The sequence below is a fragment of the Pygocentrus nattereri genome, chromosome 20 (assembly GCF_015220715.1).
Source record: "Pygocentrus nattereri isolate fPygNat1 chromosome 20, fPygNat1.pri, whole genome shotgun sequence".
In the NCBI taxonomy this organism is placed as follows: Eukaryota; Metazoa; Chordata; class Actinopteri; order Characiformes; family Serrasalmidae; genus Pygocentrus; species Pygocentrus nattereri.
Window position 1 is genome coordinate 23,974,318 of NC_051230.1, and position 18,956 is coordinate 23,993,273.

An 18,956-nucleotide genomic window follows, 5' to 3' on the forward strand; every position below is an offset into this window, starting at 1 on the left:
TACACAAATGCAACGTCTCCTGTTTGCCCCAACCCACATAACCTTCATCAGATCTTTCTGCTTCCATGAAACAAACTGTGTGAAGTGTTCTATTGATTTTTATTAGTAGAGAACAGTTTTTCACAATCAAATTTCTTTTGGGATCTTCAAAGCTTTTACTTAAAACATGTAAACAAAAATAACTAACTGCATAGACGTGCTTCTCAGACTTGTCACAGTTAACAGTCTGGACCATTATCTGCCACACTGAGACCCTGGAATCAATACAGTGCTTATATAGAAAAAGAAGTTCAGCCCTATGTAGGGAGCTGAAACCTCTGAAAGTGCTATTCATTTCATAGTTTATAAAATGCCACTGTGCAACACTGTCCACATCTCAGCACTACTTACAGGGACCATAGCTGCAATAAAAAGTGAACAGGACAGCAGTGAGCATCATCCACAGCCTTTCCTAAAGGAAATTCCAATTGGTTCAGGAGCAGAGACATCAAACTGGGCTACTCCTGGGCCACACCATTACAAAATTGAGAGAGTTGAATGTTAGAAGTGTTAGAAGAGGCTTAAACGTCTCTACCTGCACGGAACAGAGTTTGATACAGCAATTCAGAGTTGATTTCAACTGGACTCAACTATTCTGTTCAGAATCCCAGGTAAAACCAAATGGAACTATCAGTTAACAATATAAGTCAATCAAAATAGCAACTGGTACGAGCATTAGAAGCACTGGACGTGTTGCGTTGTTTCTACTGGAATTTTCCTTAGGAACAAAGCCTGACTGGCAGCTTGTGCTTGCTGTGAGGCAACATACGGCATACACCTCTAGAGTCATGTCATCATTCTATAGTCAGCATCACACCATATAAGGAACTTCAGGTCTAAACAGACTCATCTTTTAAAAAAAAAAAAAAAATTTTTATTAATGCCTGGAGTTTTGAGCAGCTGATATTGGTATATGACAGGAAGGATGGATGGATGGACAAGAAGCTTAACAGTAGACTTATTTCCATGCAATGTAAATTCACTGGAGAGTTAGCTTACATTGTTAGCTAGCATTATTTTTTTATTTTGCCTACTTTGAGTGACAACTAGTGGAAAATATACACAGGACAAAATGTTACAGCTTTGGAATGTTTTGGTTCACCGCAGGATGCACTAGGGGCGAATTTTAAAAACTCCCTTCATTATTTTCATAGAAAAATCAGCACAGAACCAGAGTCCCTAATATGAGCATGGCACCAACTACAGAATGACGCAAGACTTCAGAGAACGAATGAGGGAGGAAAAAAAAAAAACAACAAAAATCCTAAGAAAGATAAGTCACAGAAATACATTATTTCAAGTAATACAGAAAAGTTGGAGTTGAGTGGAGTAAACTAACAGTACCTTAATATTTTTAACATGCAGAAACGTGTTATTGGAATACATAAGCATGTAGTACAACCACCGCAGCTCAAAACAACCAGAAATCCTCAATAATTCAACCCTTCAATACACCGGAACCAACACAGGTTTTACACAAGGCTGCATTTATATTGCAGGGTAAACTTACTCTAACTTTTACGTATGCCTTTCAAATTGAGCCATATCTTGTACTCTGAGTTTCTAAACTAGCATTTTTGTAAAACACATGAAAAAGGCAAGATAAGTACAATGTTACACTGCATACAACAGTATTATGGTTTTTATTCCTTCAAATCTAGTCTTCACTAATTAGATTGTGCTTCTATTATAGACTGTAGTAGCATAGCTTTTCAGAGACTTACAAGACACAATATAAATTGCCTATGTAAGCTCTCCATATAAACTTAACTGATATTTTCTCAGTGATTATGGAATCATCTACAGCTCTGGTTCATCAAAAAGTCATCATTTTTACAGCTATATACAAATAAGTTTTATATTTATTGAAAAATATTTGACTGTAAACGCTCGTTTGCTGAGCTTTTAAACATTTTTCAGGGATGCTACTGTGCTCCAAATGTCTTTTCTCTCTTCATGAACTACTGAGCAGTTTTTGGTTGTGCCCTGTACTACTACTACTGCGATGTCCTACACATCCTAGTGGCCAAAAAAAATCCACCACATTCCAGGTAAATAGTAAGTTCAGTTACTGATGGTCATGTCTATTAATAACAAACATGTTTTTAAAAACTCCGAATAAGACATGATCTGTCCCAATGATGAAACTAATCAATACTGTGAAGACACTATCCTGTCTTCACAGGATAGGAAAGCAGAAAAATAAACAACGCACTCCAATCTAGTAGTGTTTTGAAAGAGTCATGCCAAATGATCAAATGGTAATACACTGGGAGCAAAGGCCTTCATCATTAATACTTGTCCTTTTTGTATATTTCAGCATTCAAGTGCAACTGTGGTGCAGATAAGTTGTTTGCATATTTAGCTCTAATAAACATTTAAATTCTATGGTGCCAATACATGTCAATACCGAATGCAATTTGTAAGAGCATTTACATTTATGGCATTTGGCTGACGCTCTTATCCAGAGCGACTTACAATTTGATCATTATACATAGGTAGGCTAAGGTGGTGTTAGGAGTCTTGCCCAAGGACCCTTATTGGTATAGTGTAGGGTGCTTGCCCTGGTGGGGGATTGAACCCCAGTCTACAGCGTAGAAGGCAGAGGTGTTAACCACTACACTAACCAACCAAGAGCAGATTGGCTATAGGATATGTATAGTATCTATGGTCAGTTTCCCAGCCCCAGATTAAAGGAACATTGTAGCATCTTTGCTGTGTTTTTATTATTATTATTATAATAATAATAAATTGGGACTATCCAAGGTAAGAATCTTTGGTAATACACAGGGGTTTTGCAACTTAATCACCATGGATACCAGAAAAGGCTGGATAAAACCTCAGAAGACCAACTTTAGTAAGCCATTCTGTCATAACTGTCTCTAAGACCTAAAAGGTTACATCTGTATTTTCAATTGCTAGAGCTAGCTAGTTTTAAGATGATGCATCTTGGTACAATACAGATGTGGTTGATGAAGATTAGGTTGAAAGGCACTGGTGCATTTTTTAAGCCTCAACTCAGACTACACAGGATTTTCAAAAGGTACTAAAATCCATGGTCAAGAAACCAGCCTTTAATGCAGTGGCTCTACTGAAGATCTACTTTCCTGTAGAGTTTAGTTCCAACACTAACGCAACTGATTCAGCCAATCAGTGGGGCAGATTGCAGTTGGAACTAGACTTTCAAGGAAGGTAGATTTTAAGAACCAGTTGGTCACCGTTTCAGAGCTATATAAATGTGCTTTACCAGGCAATGTAAATGCAGCATACAAACATATGGCTAGGAGAACACCACTCATTACATATAAAAAAGGTTCAACACTCGGTCTCTCCAGGATCAGCTTCATGTGATGCATCGTTCCTAAGCACCAATACTGACTGGTCTCTTGCATTGCCTGCAGACTTCTCAAACGACTCAGTCAGATGATTCTCCAGCAGCGCAGACTGAGCAGTAACTTCATCCACTTTCTCCTGCACAGACCGTACCCACTGCTCCAACTGCTCCTGAAGTGCTCGTACCCCTTGGTCCACTTTGTCTTGACGCTTCTTCAAGTCGTCCAGCTGCTCGCGGTTTTCCCGGGCCCTTCTCTGGCTGTCACCCTCTGCTGGACTGGATGGCATTCTGCGTCCCTGCATGTAACTGCTGAACTCCTCTGGTGTGAGGTTAAGTGCTGGCCCGTCCAGTTTCTCAATAAAGGCCACTGTACATGACTAAAGAGAACAAAATGAAGAAGTCACAAAAAAGTCAAGCTCTGTATCTCTACCATGCTGCTACATTTAGCATAACAGGCTGTCTACTGCTTAAATGACACTGTTGGATTTTGAATAACTGGTTCATGAACATATGCCTTATATTTCCTAGTAGTCCTGTATGATGTACTAAATAGGAATATGGACCAAACTCGCAAACTCAGTGGACCAAGCTCAGCTGCTTTCTGCATTGTGCTGATTTGTTAGTTACACTACTACAAGCCATGAACAGACAAACGTTTTACAAGCACCCATATTTCGCATTAATTTCCTGTTTCGTGTGCTTGAATTGTCGTAATTACAAACCACGTCAAAAACGCAATGTAGAACAGTGACAAAGATTCTGTTACATAGTTAAAATAACCACAACTGACTACACACCTCTCACCCAATTACTATCAGTCAAGCAAAGGAAAAAACTGCCAAAACATCTCAGAACAAACCTGCAGTGAGAATGGCGGAGCAGTAAATAAATCTAAATTATTAGACTGAGAAGTGGAAAGGTGGTACTAAGAAACATGTAAAGCAGATATTACCCTGATCATCGGGACAGTGGAGGTGTTTTTATTTAATTAACAAAGCTGAAAAAGTCAATCTATATGGAAGACTTTCCTCACAGCATGTCAAAACTATTGGCTCTGAGGTAAGCTAAACTTCACCTAGGTTACTGTATTGGCTACGTTTATTATAACTCTAAGGCTGACAAAAAGGTGGCTATTTCTACCCTTTATCTACTATTTGCTGTTAATAATGCAATTTCTGAAATGTTTATGTAATAATGTGATCTAACAAAAAATCTGGAGATTTTTATTCAGTTTTCACAAGGTGCCATTTTGAGTAAGAAAACACAAATAGGAAATTTGAGAATGGGAATGTAGGTTACACATCAGTCATGCTTTATCATTACTCTGATAAAACAAATTATGTAAACTGCTCTCTCATTCAACTTGGGGAAAAGAAATGTGTACATGCAACAATAAAGGAAGCTTCATGCATATTTTGATTAGATGATTTTTACTGTTGCCAGCAAGGACGAGCATACTGCAAAACTCTTCTGCCGACTGAGTCGTGTTCATGTAAGTTATGTGATGTATCACAATAAATAACATTTTAGAGCACTGTTGAGTCGGCTTTTTTAACTTCAATGCTGACAGTTATCTAAAAAAATTATTGGAGTAAATGTGACTGGACGGCGATTAAAAACACAGTGTACAGATAAATAATAAATGTACTTGTGTGCACGACTCTACTTTTATAAAGTTTGCTAAAAGATCTCATGTAAAAATGATGACTGCTCTTTAGCACCTACAGATGCTCTGACTAGCTTAAGGATCATTTAAAGAAGCAGCTTTTTCAGCTCAACCCTCCTCTTAATTAGAAAGAAACCCTGCTGTTTTAATGCCCAACCCCTAACAGTAAATAATAACTGATCATATTAACTGGTCTACATTCATATTTTATAAATTCTCAAACATGTCCAGTGAACTCTCTGCACAATAAGTTTCATTTCAGAGAAAGAAGTGTTTTGAGAGGTATTCCTCTATTGTGCTACTTTAAGTGAATTGTGTATGCACTGTACGCAAACCCACCAGGTTAGTGAAGTAGTAACCAGTCTCGCCTGCCATCAAGCTGTGTGGCAGGCCGAAGCGGGTGATGTAGTTCATGTTGGAGTGAAGACGGGGTGGGTTAGCCCTCAGCACAACGTAAATCAGACCTGAGAGGAAGTCATCTGCATTTGCTGGCTGGCTATTGGCCAAGGCAAGAGCTTGGAACACATTCTGACTGCACTTGGATACACAGATTAGCTTGTCCTGAGGTGCACGCTTGGCATCCATCTCAATGATGGCTGTGGAACATGATGTAGAAAACCTTATTTAACTGTGTACTTTGGTTTATATTGTTTCAGAGAAAAAAAAAACCATATAGCTCTAAACAGAATAATACAATATGGTACACATATTCAACCGAACATGTTTCAAGGTCACTTTGAAAACTTCAAACCGACTCAGACTAAAATCCTTTGGACTAAAAAGCTTTGAGTAAACATCTTAGCAGCTTAAATGCATTTATTTTGTCTAAAAATATAAATTTTGCAACAATTCATAACATTAACAAAACTTTATCAAATGTCTCAGTAGTGCCTATTTCAGTATCGACAAATTTAGCAAAAACATTAGCCAATACATGACTAACAAACCTATCTTTAAACAGTTGTACAAATATTAAAAAAAATAAAAAATTTCCCCCCACCACAAGTTAAAATTTAGAGGTTTGGGTTTTGATACAAAGTACCCTAAAAATGATATTTAGCTTTTTACCATCTGTATTAATGCCTTGGGTTTGATTAGATCATTGCATAATCCTCCAAAATATCTAAGGTGTGAATACTTAATTGTTTTTTTTACCGTGGAACTGCAGTTTGAACTAATTTGGCACTCCATATAGTACATACCGGAAAATATGACTTAGATCTTAGTAAATAAAAGGAACAAGAATACTTTTAGAAAAGTAACTATTTAAGAAACTGAATCAGGGAAAGTGTTTGAGCACAGTTAAAAATGCCTGACAATCACCTGTGATTGCTGGTAAATACGGGTCACTGTCAGATCCACCTTTGGGGAAGGGAACACGTAGCATCTGAGGGGTAACCCAGTTTAATGACCTGCCAGAATAAAATAGCAGATTAAACACAGTCAAATAGATTTACAACACAGAAAGTTCTAATATTAAAGCAGAGGTGATTAACTGAGTTTATAAATGGAAACAAAGATGTAAAACCAGCCCGTTTTTCAAACGTATAATTTTGTGTGTGCATATATAAAGACTTCTTGTACTCAATTAGGAAAATGGTTGCTAATCAGAAGTGGGTGATATGACAAAATCATATACATGATATGTAACAATATTTGTTCTGATATCTTGATATGTTAACTTAAACTCTTAAAAATATCAAACTTTTTTTAAATTTAAAATTTCACATACTACTCTGCACTAAATGCAGTTAAAAATGCTCTCTTTATGATAAAACATGCAACTGGTCCATGTTCTTAAAGAATTGGCAATATTCACAATACACTCAGACACACTTCCTGTGACACACTTACAATTTATCAACAATAAATACTGTCATTTTCCTCAGCCACTTACTAACCTTAAATATCGGTTTTCTTTGTATGGTCAATACACTGTTGTACCAAAAGTCATGGGGCAAGAACTAGCATTGTGTAGGACCCCCTATAGCGTCTCAAAACTGGATGTGGCATCAATTTCACAAGTGGACGGCAGACTGGATGTTGAGCCATGACGTCTGGATAGTCACTCACAGCTCTGCGGTATTTCTAAGTGCTGCATCTTGGGTGCGAATAGACCTTTCCAGCACATCCTGTAAATGCTCGACTTTGTTTGAACTCCAATAATTCATGTCGTCTTGCCATGAGCACATTGGCCAGTGTTCAACCTCACTCTCAAGATTACATCTCACAACTTATACAGGTGTGGACGTTCCCAACCGTAGCCCTGAGGTAACACCACCACAATCAATTTAAGAACTATCCCACAAATTTTGGCACATCAGTGTATATGCATCTTTTCAGGCAAACTAAACATTAGCCAAAGCACGACCATGAAATCACCTACAAGCCTTTTTATCATCAGTAACCTTATGCTCTTCCAGTCATGCCACTAGCTCTTACTTGATCCTCCGCTGAAGCGTCAGATCCTTCTGTTCATCATCACAGCTGTCATGGCAAAAGACCCACTTGTGCAGACGAGTCATGATCAGTTTTTCAATGTGTTCCATCATCTGCGAAACTTGCGCTTCTGGCAAACCTGAAAGTAAGACAAAGAACCTTGAAATTTTACTTTTACCATCACAAAATGGGTAAACATTCCAAAATGTTCCAAGAGCTTGTAGTGTGGAGAAATGTATTTAAACAACGGTCAACAAAGTTGATAGGCGGCAGCTTTTAAGCCCTGTTGTCATGGGACTAACCACATGGGCAAACGTTTTACTGCTATATCAGAGAAGACCCTCTACACACTGCTAGTGCAGCACTGGAGCTGCTCTCTACCACACCAATATGACAATCATATTAGTAAATTATGATATACAGTGGGTTGCAAAAGTATTCAGCCCCCTTGAACTTTTCAACCTTTTGCCACATTTCAGGCTTCAAACATAAAGATATGAAATTGACATTTTTTGTGAAGAGTCAACAACAAGTGGGACACAATCGTGAAGTGGAACGAAATTTGTTGGATATTTTAAACTTTTTTTAGAAATAAAAAACTGAAAAGTGGGGCGTGCAATATTATTCAGCCCCCTTGCTTTAATACTTTGTAGCGCCACCTTTTGCTGTGATTACAGCTGCAAGTGGCTTGGGGTACGTCTCTGTCAGTCTTGCACATCGAGAGACTGAAATTTTTGCCCATTCTTCCTTGCAAAACAGCTCGAGCTCAGTGAAGTTGGATGGAGAGCGTTTGTGAACAGCAGTTTTCAGCTCTTTCCACAGATTCTCGATTGGATTCAGGTCTGGACTTTGACTTGGCCATTCTAACACCTGGATACGTTTATTTGTGAACCATTCCATTGTAGATGTTGCTTTATGTTTTGGATCATTGTCTTGTTGGAAGATAAATCTCCGTCCCAGTCTCAGGTCTTTTGCAGACTCCAACAGGTTTTCTTCCAGAATGGTCCTGTATTTGGCTCCATCCATCTTCCCATCAATATTAACCATCTTCCCTGTCCCTGCTGAAGAAAAGCAGGCCCAAACCATGATGCTGCCACCACCATGTTTGACAGTGGGGATGGTGTGTTCAGGGTGATGAGCTGTATTGCTTTTACGCCAAACATAAGTTCGATTTTGGTTTCATCTGACCAGAGCACCTTCTTCCACATGTTTGGTGTGTCTCCCAGGTGGCTTGTGGCAAACATTAAATGAGACTTTTTATGGATATCTTTGAGAAATGGCTTTTTCTTGCCACTCTTCCATAAAGCCCAGATTTGTGCAGTGTACCACTGATCGTTGTCCTATGGACAAAGTCTCCCACCTCAGCTGTAGATCTCTGCAGTTCATCCAGAGTGATCATGGGCCTCTTGGCTGCATCTATGATCAGTCTTCTCCTTGTTTGAGCTGAAAGTTTAGAGGGACGGCCGGGTCTTGGTAGATTTGCAGTGGTCTGATGCTCCTTCCATTTCAATATGATCGCTTGCACAGTGCTCCTTGAGATGTTTAAAGCTTGGGAAATCTTTTTCTATCCAAATCCGGCTTTAAACCTCTCCACAACAGTATCTCGGACCTGCCTGGTGTGTTCCTTGGTCTTCATGATGCTCTCTGCGCTTTAAACAGAACTCTGAGACTATCACAGAGCAGGTGCATTTATACGGAGACTTGATTACACACAGGTGGATTCTATTTATCATCATCAGTCATTTAGGTCAACATTGGATCATTCAGAGATCCTCACTGAACTTCTGGAGTGAGTTTGCTGCACTGAAAGTAAAGGGGCCGAATAATATTGCACGCCCCACTTTTCAGTTTTTTATTTCTAAAAAAAGTTTAAAATATCCAATAAATTTCGTTCCACTTCACAATTGTGTCCCACTTGTTGTTGATTCTTCACAAAAAATTACAATTTCATATCTTTATGTTTGAAGCCTGAAATGTGGCAAAAGGTTGAAAAGTTCAAGGGGGCTGAATACTTTTGCAACCCACTGTATATAGTTTTAAATGCCATAGGAAGTGGTTGTATGTGTTTTGTCTGCTTCTCTATGGTGTTTATGCTCCACTCGCAAGAGAAGACATGGAAGTGTGTGTATTCTGCCAAAAAGAAGACCACAAACATGGCGCTATTTTACAGGCTCTTTCAGACACACATTGAACATGTCATTAATAGTACAGGGTTATGAAAATGCTAACTAAATATTACAACTTTTAAAATGCAATATTAGACAAAACTAACACACTACAAAGGCTAGCACAGATAAGAAGATATTAACAATAACTCTCATGCAGATAAATCTGCTATACTTTTTTGAACCCACCATTAAAGTGAACAGCAATGTTCTGGTAGAAATCCTGCACCAGATCTGACTGTTTCTCAACAGGTAGGTCCTGAAATACAAAACAGAGAAATGCTGACCTACACCATTTTTTTGTGTGTGATTTCAAGGCACAGTTGAAGAAAACAAGTGTCTTGGGGAGATAATTACGTGGTAGGCCTCGATGGTGTTGAGAAAGGCTGTACAGCGGGACTGCAGCCGCTGGGAGGTTGGCTTACGCAGAAGCTTGAGGAAGCCAGGGAAATCTCCAGGCTCCAGGCTCTGAAAGGCCTTCAGTGCTGCTTCCTGGATTTCTGAAGACTCTGCCAATAAGAGACACAGTTATCAGTGAGGTAACTACTGGTATGATGCTGTTTCATGATATGGAGAACATAAGATCAAGTCACAAATCACATTTAAGAGCCATTCATAATTTTTCTAATCATTAGCTTTTTGTGTATCATGAAAGCATACTGTTATTTTCCAAATGGTGTAAAATATTGGTCACATGGGGTTGGTGATCTGGCCAAAAATAAAATATCACAATATGTTCAGAACATGTTTAGTATGTCCTGAAATGTGTATTGTGACAAAATTTACCATAACGATAAAATATCACCACATTGAGACCCCGTTTTTATTCATGCATGCATTTATTTATTTAAGTTCATACTGCTTAGTTAGTAGAGGTGTCCTAATAATGAGCTTTATGTCCCCCAATCAAAGTCTTTTAAAGTGTGCCCAGTCCTGGTTCTTGTGCCTGCTCCAACATGCCCACTTCAACTCTAAAAGCTCTTGTTAATTTGTTCATTAGTGGTATCAGGTGTGCTGAGAGAAGGACACTGGTACTGCAGGACCAATTAAGTCATTCTATGTAGCTGGCATTTTCAAGGAATCGGTGCTAGTTTGGGTTTGTGGGAGAAGCCATCCACTCTATAATGACGTAATTGTTTGTATGCTTCGGATTACTCTAACAATTTCAAATGCCAAGAGTCAATTCTGATAGGGCAAAATGTTCAAAAGTGTGTGCTCATTTTACAAAATGTAATGCTAATACAGCTAATTACAACATACGTAAACCAGTAGTTGCACGTCAAAGGGGTAACACCAGCCATGAATACAACATGCTGTAAATCTTGCAAAGCAGCTGCTGCACCCATATCCTCCCTGTCATGTGACAAATTGTGGTACCTTGTCAAAATGTCTTTCCATAGCATTCATTTATGGGTAGTTCCCTACATAAAACTTTATGGCCAACTTCAGCCTTGTGTTAAAACCACGAGTAGGATAGTTTGAGTCTAAATGTCCTTATCAGAAAATGTTTCCAGCATTAAAAGAATAATTAGGATATTCTATTAAGATTATCAGAGGAGAAGTAGCAATATTAAGTTGAGCCTGTACTAAATTAAAATTTGATAGCCAATAGCTGGTATAGCATACGTTGCTATATGCTAGGTATCCTAAGTTTTAACTTAGTTTGAGCTGTCCTGACAACCAGAGGTAACTAATTTTGTATTGGTTATGGTTGTTAATATTTTTTAACTGTAGGGAGATGACCATAACCACAGCGTTTTGGCCTGGATTTGGAGCAGTGGGAGCAGCAGTCATTTTATCTGAGAAAGAGAAACGTGAGTAACTGAGACACATATACGCTAACTCTTACTGGTACTATGGCTGATCCGGTATCTCCTGAGCCAAATAAAGTCCCACCCAACTAAAACTGAACAAAAGCCAATGGCAGACAAATTTTAATTTTAGCTTTCAATTTCATCATAAAAGCATCACTACAGATAATACAAATAACAGATAAAAGAAAATCATGAAAATTATACATAGACATTTTAATAGGTATATACTGCATGTATGTAAATGTAGTAGATTGGCATCTGAGGCTTGTAGCAAATACAGCCTTCGTAGAAGACATAGATATAGTACAACTCCTCACTGTGTTAATTATTGCACATCAATATCACATACCTTGTCGAGGTGGTGATGGAGTCCCCCAGAACAGTCGTTTCATCGTGCTGGAGCGTCTGCCCTTCTCCACACTTTTCTTCTCCTCAAATTTGGAGAACGTGAGCTGGAATCCTCCATCACCATGGAGGCTGACAGTGGTTACAAATCAAACAAGCAAGCAAACATTTGTTACACTCACCATCTACTGCATTAGAAACTCGTACCTTGTCCTTTCCCCTCGCTGTCATTGTTATGAGCCCACACACTATGTAGATGTGAATTTATAGACTGTTGCCAATATGTTGACCTGGTATTATTTATTTAATAGATCATTCTAAGCACATGAGGTGCTGGTAGGAGTGTATCAGGTAGAGCAGTGTGGCTGGAGTTTTTACACGAGTCAGTATCACTGCTAGGTTAAAAGCCACCCACCATCCAAAACTATCCAAACAAGAGTGGCTATGTGGTCAGAAACTGACCACTGAAGAAAGACTAGAGGATGTACACCAGCAAGGAGGAGCACAAGGCAGGTGTTTATAATGTCAGAGTATGATTGACATGCATTTGAAATGTGCTCCTCTGCTAGACTACAGAATGTTAAGCTACTAAATTAAATATAAGCTTTCTTACACAAAAAGTCTATGTAGTCTGTGTATGGCAAATGTAATTGCTACAGTTCCAGGTGGCAAGATTGTTGACCAATTGAGTGCAAAGAGATAAAGAAAAATCTAATTAATTGAGCTGATAAATGGAATAACTATAAACAAAAGCTGACAATTGTTAGAAGTACTTATATATGTGGTAGACCTGTCACGATCATGAGATTTTAGGTAACGGTTAATTGTTGTATTAATAATTTCAATTAATTTGTCTGTTTCGTTAATTTCATGCAACTAATAGTACAAGTCGAAAACAGGCTTCATTGGCTTATTAGCCATCTTGCTTAAATAGCTACTTTGTGGCTAAGGTGACACCGCACTGCATAACAAGTGTATACAGTCACACAGCTTACACCTTTGTCCATTAATTTAACAAATATTCCCCTCCTTAACGTGTTATAGCACACAGTCAAATTTTAGAGCTTGAACTTAGGAAAAGAAAAATTAAAAGAAAGAAGTGATTGCTTTTATTTACATATATTTGGCTCGAGTCAACTAATGAAGATGGCTTATATTATTCTTGCTGCGATATAATAGGACTGTGAACACATTGAAAGAATGAGACTCTCAGTTGGGACCAGGTGATTACACTTGTAACAGGCCTAACTGGTGGTGTTTAAGCATCCATTAGTTGTTAGCTATATGTCTTGACTAATCTAGACCTTGGGTAAGTGGAAAGCTGTGGGAATTTGACTTCAACAACTCCTTAAATACCTCCGTTTTCTTTTCACTGCAGGTCTCATTTTTCGTTCTGAACTCTTACCCATTCTCTGGTTTGGTGGTTTCAGTCTTGCGGATCCTCTCTCTCCAGCATTTGGAGCAGTAACCCTGCCAGGCCGGGTTGCCATAATAGCCGCAGCCATCTTTACAGAGGAGCTCGGCCTGGCTGACATGAATTCCTCTTTTCTGCTCGCCCCACATTCTCCTCACCTCAGCCTAGCAGGCCTGTTGATGAAACGTGATTTTAAAGTCCCAGAGAATGCAGCGTAAATTATTACAGAATGTCTGTATAATACTCTTGCATTGAACAGCCAACAAAGTTTGGATTAACATACAATAAAACACAGCTTAAAAAGCTGTGTAATGAAAAAGATCTATGAGAACTCTCTGGGTATGGTCCTAGCAGTCTCATGATCATGCATGATTGACAGCCCACAGTCCAACACTTTATTTGCTCTGCCACCAAAGCAGAAACAAACAATAGTCCAAAATGATGCAGGATGAAATGAGTGATGGTGGTACTGTAGACGCTGCTGTATCCACTGTACACTAAAAACATCATCCAGCTTTTTTACCTTTTCAAAGAAGGCAAGGTTCTTTTTCACTTTATTGTTGGATGTGCATCCAGGCAATGCTGGAGTGGCCAGTTAAACAAACAAATGAATAGATGGACGGATGAATGATGGATGGACTAATTACCGCACAAACAGATGGACAACAGGCAGACTTGTTGGCTCAGTTATGCTTGCTAGGTTAGTTTTTGCATGGTTGACAGCTTTCTCGCCGTAATTCTCTGCAACATGAATAGACAGACTGTAAGGAAACGCAGTTAACGCTGAGTAGGTGGGATAAACCACACCTGCCATATGACTGGTAAATACAACGGCCATATCTTTATCATCGGAAAGTTATTCACAGGACATACTTTGTACTTGCATACTGTTTCCCCACAAAAGCCAGATTAACCTACTTAGACAGAAAACAGAGATTCAGACTCCCAGGGGCTTTAACAGCATGCTCAAAACTTTCCATTTCACTACAGTACTTCAAAAAAACTTGCATTCTACGCAAGCCAAAACGGCTTATTTTACACATTGAAAACATCTTTCCAAAGAAGTACTTATTTAGCCAAAACATGAATGCACTGAAAGGAAAGATACAATTAACAATCTTAAAATGTGACCAGAATAGAAAAAAAAACACTTAATCAAATTCATTCACGCTCAAAGCTGAGGCTGGTTTGTTTCTCGTTTTCATAACATCAGCAATATAATGAACCATATAATGAAGATTTGTTTACTGGGTGCTGTGAATATCCAGACCACAGATGTTCTTGATGAATGTTTTTGTGGGTGTCTGAATGAATGTAGGTATTACCCTGATCCATGAAAAAATTTATTTTGGTCAAAAGTCTTTAAATGCTGACCACCACGTTTTAATACACTATGGGGCAAACAAAAATAACATCTGTAGAAATAAAACTGAGCATGGCTTTTCTTTCCATGTTATCTTTCAGCATGTGATAGATTTGTAATTATTATACTGTGTTATATTTAACATGAGACTTTCTTTTTAATTATAGTCCAGAACAGTAAAAACTGTCAACCATTTCAAGAGAGAAAATTTGACCTAATAACACAGAGCTTGTGAACTGGCACTCTGAATCTGGCACACCACTCAAGCCTGAAAGACCTCCTTGGCACAAAAATACTCCTGAAACCTAACTTAATTCAAATTGCAAAACACAATACTGGTACAAACTATTTTGATTTACCACCACATTGTTCGGCAATGCGGAGCTGTGGGGCAGCTGCATATGAGCCTATGGTCACCATTCCCAATGACAAGCATTTAGTAGAGCAATGTTTTTAGCGTAAACTCTTCCCAGAAGGATAGAGGCTGTTACTGCAGCAAACGGGGGACAAACTCCCTGTTAATTGAGCAGCTATACACAAAGCTTTGGGCATATAAACTAGTGTATATGACTTATAACTCCAAGTTAGAAAAACAGTCGTTGGCTGAGCGAAAGCCGTGGGCTTATGAAGCGAGTGAGCGCACCAGCCTTCTTAGGAATTCAGACCAACATGACAAACTCGTGACACCCGTGTTCTCCACTTTAGAGCTTACTTGGCCTACATACCAGAGAGAATGAACGAATATTTAGATAACTGACCTATATCTAAGCATGTCTGGTCAAGACAAATTAGTCCCAAGTTACTTCCAAACGTAACGCCGGCGAAAAGCGTGAGGAAAGACACGAAAGACGAGCTAAAATGTACGTTAGCTAGTTAATGGCGAGGCTGAAGCTGGTTTCCTATTCCCCGGTTCTTTGTTCAAATGTTCCAACCAAGTGGAAACGGGACATTTCTTAGTTAGGTTACATTAAAATGGCGAACAGCTTCGTTAAGCTAGCTAACGTAGTTAGGTTAACGCCAAGCTATCCACACCAACTGCTGACTAAACGTTTCCATCTCACTAGATTCTAATAAGTTAACGCTAACGAATAAATCACACTGCTAAGGGTTGCGCTGTTTGGAGTTTACTTTGAATCCGTGGCTCTGATTTGATCATCTAATTATTCCCAGGCTGTATTTTGAAGTATTTTGCCCGATAACTATTAGCTAGGTTAAGTATATCGGTGAACGAACACGCCAAGCTACTCAACCGGCATTAGACCGTTTACGTGGTTAACGTTACTAGGTAAACATTGCAGGCCAGTAGTTACTATTTGTCGTGTGATAACACATTCTCTGTTTAACGTCCAAAGTTTGAAGGTACCTGGTCCGATTCTGCCTTCCTCTGTAGTGCCGGTGTTGTCATCAGGGGACGGAGAAAAGCTTTTCTTTTCCCCTGTCTGAAAGCTCTGAAAACACAGTCAACCACGTCCGTCGCCACCTGTTGAAATGGAGTAGGCGAACCAGCCAGGGTTGCCAGATTGCGTCAGTAGTTACCGGCCAAAGTGCAAGTATCTAGAACAGTTCATTCATGATTTCGACCATAATAATGCAGTATTACAGGATATACAGCAACGTGGCATAAACGACAAAGGGTAACTCCCCTGACTTTTCAAAAATTCTGTATAATTCAGTCCGTGAGATGTAAACAAAGTCATTCAGAGGAGTTTCTGGAACCTTCCTTGATGATGTGTTTCTGTGCACCTGGCCGCTTTGGGGACAATTTACTAATGTTTTTAGGATTCTCAATGTCCAAGGAACTTGGGTTTCGTACCCCTTTCCATATAGATTTCAACAACTCTTTTGAAATTTCTACATTCACTCTGCTCACTTTTTTAGATTCAGGTTTAGATTTAACAGATTTGGCTACATTAAATCAGCTGAATGTCATTATTAATTTTTTGTTTGAGTAACAAACTAATTACTGTTTTAGTCATGGGTGATTTGCATGGTACATAACTGTATTCCCTAAATAAATAAAATCCTAATTAAGAATGTGTTGTTTTTTAAAGGTGCAATATGTATGATTGTGTCATCTAGTGGTGAACCAACTGGATACCCCTCCCTCATTCCTTTTCCAAGCGTGTAGTAGAACCTACAATGAGTGTCATGTTTTCTGCCATCGGCTGTCCAATTTAATTTTGCTCCGCCGTATGTATATCTATTATTTTTTTTTATTATTATTCTATTTTATTTGATGGGGTTTTTGTTATGAAAAAACACAAATACGATAAATAAAGTATTATATATTAAAAAAAAAGAAATAAAGAACCTGTTTTTTCCCTGTTCTGGTCCTCTTATCACTCCATGCTGTAATGTAACAGGTTACACTTCATTTTAATATTATTGTCACAAACATTCACGTGAAATAATTTGTTGAAAACTACACATGAAAATATGATTTTTGTCTTTGCGTCATCAGTTCATGCTAGCTCGATAACACCAGCTAGCAAAATGCATAGTTTACGTTATACTAGCTCTAACGCGACACTCATTTTGGAAGCTTGTATCATCGATGCACCTTTTACTAGTTAGCGTAAATAAAGCCTTCGCTAATGTAACTGTTGTCTTTGCTAAATGAATGAATAATTGGCTGTGACAGTTAGTGGCTCAAGCATTGGGAAGATGCTGGGGCACTATGGGAAATGTAGTGCCAGTAGTGAATTCGTGGGGTGTGTCCTTTAGTTCAGCTCAGCAATCTAAGATAAAAGCTTTATGGTTTTCTTACTTTTTATCGCTGTGACTTTACTGCACATGCCTCACTAAATTAGGATTAATGACGCCCCTGTTGCACACATTGATTTTTAACTGCAAATGCAATGTCTAGGGTCAGGTTTAATCTTATTAAATGATCAAACTCGCTGTTAAAGTAACAACAAAGACAAAAAAATTAACTAAGCTCTCTTACTGATATCAACACTGTTCTATAATGTCATTTATCGTTATACACAGTTTGAAAATAAGCGTGAACAGACACGGTCAACATGTTCAGCTCACCTCAGAGCTGCCTGTTAGCGACACTGAGCTCGGAGTTTGATCTTCCACAGAATTAAACCAAAAACCTCCAGCTTCAGGAATGAAAAAAAACCAGCTCCCCCCTCCAGATGGACACGGTGTGTCTGAATTAATCGCTCCTGAGTAACACAGACAGTTCTGTTAGTGTAATAATTCGGACTCATTTACTACCAACATGTTTTACTCTGAGGAGTTTTTCTTGGTTTGGTGGTGAGAATAACTTGGAGACTCTTGCTCAGCAGCAACTGTTTAAGTGCGACAATACGGAACTCCTAAGGCGCCGTACAAAAAAAGTCAAAATATATGGTAGAAGTATCAAATTCTTTGAATTAATTCATTATATGAAATAATTGTACGTTAAGAGAACAAGTATTGGAAAGTACTCATATTAACTAAAAATTCCATTTTTAACCAAGTAGCAGTTTTATACCAACTAAAAATACATTTCTAGTAGCTCAAACTAATGGGCACGATCTTATGTTTATATTCACAGCAGCTATGGAGCTACTGACATTTTGCATGACATCTATTGTTGGAAACAATAAAAAATATATTTAAATGCATTTTGCATTGATGAAGGTGTGGTTTAGAAATAAATGCGTTTCGTTCCGAGGTGAAATTTGGTGTTCGTCTCTCACCAATAACACAAAAAGAGTGGATATTAAATTTGGACCAGAAAAAAGGGCATTCTCTGTAGCCGTACTGTGGGGAATATGTAAGTCTGTACTGGCCACAAGCTTTAAAAGCTGCTAATGCTTTTTTACCTTTCAAACCTAAAATTGACTTTTGACATCTTTTAGATCAGGTGAACATAAAACAGCATACAGTATTTCAACACTTCTGTTTTACTTTTTGGTCCTTTTAAACTCCAATTATTAGTACTCTACAATGTAGGTTCATGAATCAGTGAGCACAAGCTGCTTCATTCAGCCAATGAGTTGATCAGCTCACCAACCAATCAGCACTCAGTAGCAGTAAGGCTAGTGTCCTACAGCCCAAAACGTAGTTGCTGTAGAAAAATGGAAAGATACATATGTTTTGGACTGGCGACCTGTCCAGGGAATATCCTGCTCGATGACCGCTGGGATAGGCTCCAGCAGCCCCCTGCGACCCTGAGGGAGAAGAGGCTTAGAAAATGGATGAATATTTGTGTGTGTGTGTGTGTGTGTGTGTGTGTTTTTTTAAAAAAAGGTATACATCATTCTGCTTTCTAAAATTAAAGGAAGGTCCTACACAAATTGTTAAAAACAAGATTCAGGTTTTTTTAGCTCCGTTTCTGCCTATTCATTTAGGACACACTCCTAGATGGGGGTGCCCTCTAGG

At 38.6% G+C, this 18,956-nt stretch overlaps 1 protein-coding gene across 3 annotated transcripts; it reads right to left on the bottom strand.

The window, feature by feature from the left end:
* Window positions 1-82: 82 nt before the first annotated feature.
* On the bottom strand, window positions 83-16,242 carry LOC108438461 (rab5 GDP/GTP exchange factor-like). Of its 3 annotated transcripts, none has more exons than XM_017716260.2 (10): window positions 16,228-16,242; window positions 15,943-16,059; window positions 13,208-13,389; window positions 11,807-11,934; window positions 10,001-10,152; window positions 9,833-9,902; window positions 7,482-7,617; window positions 6,363-6,451; window positions 5,379-5,635; window positions 83-3,750 (listed from the first exon to the last, which is right to left on the bottom strand). In XM_017716260.2, the coding sequence occupies exons 3-10, from the start codon at window positions 13,363-13,365 to the stop codon at window positions 3,355-3,357; spliced, it is 1,386 nt and encodes a 461-aa protein (XP_017571749.1). In that variant the 5' UTR covers window positions 13,366-13,389; window positions 15,943-16,059; window positions 16,228-16,242; the 3' UTR covers window positions 83-3,354. The 3 variants fall into 3 exon arrangements, with proteins under 3 accessions (XP_017571749.1, XP_017571750.1, XP_037387522.1); XM_017716261.2 differs by lacking the exon at window positions 16,228-16,242 and adding an exon at window positions 13,864-13,957 and having other exon boundaries at window positions 15,943-16,088; XM_037531625.1 differs by lacking the exon at window positions 16,228-16,242 and having other exon boundaries at window positions 15,943-16,087.
* Between the last annotated feature and the right edge of the window lie 2,714 nt (window positions 16,243-18,956).

Bases quoted from the DNA above. Each gene is read 5' to 3' on its own strand.
- LOC108438461 (XM_017716260.2), bottom strand. From the start codon at position 13,365: ATGTGGGGCGAGCAGAAAAGAGGAATTCATGTCAGCCAGGCCGAGCTC. The intron at 7,618-9,832 runs GTGGGTTCAAAA...TCTTACTTTCAG, and splicing joins CATTGCTGTTCACTTTAATG to GTTTGCCAGAAGCGCAAGTT. The intron at 3,751-5,378 runs GTGGGTTTGCGT...TGTTCTCTTTAG, and splicing joins GTTACTACTTCACTAACCTG to TCATGTACAGTGGCCTTTAT.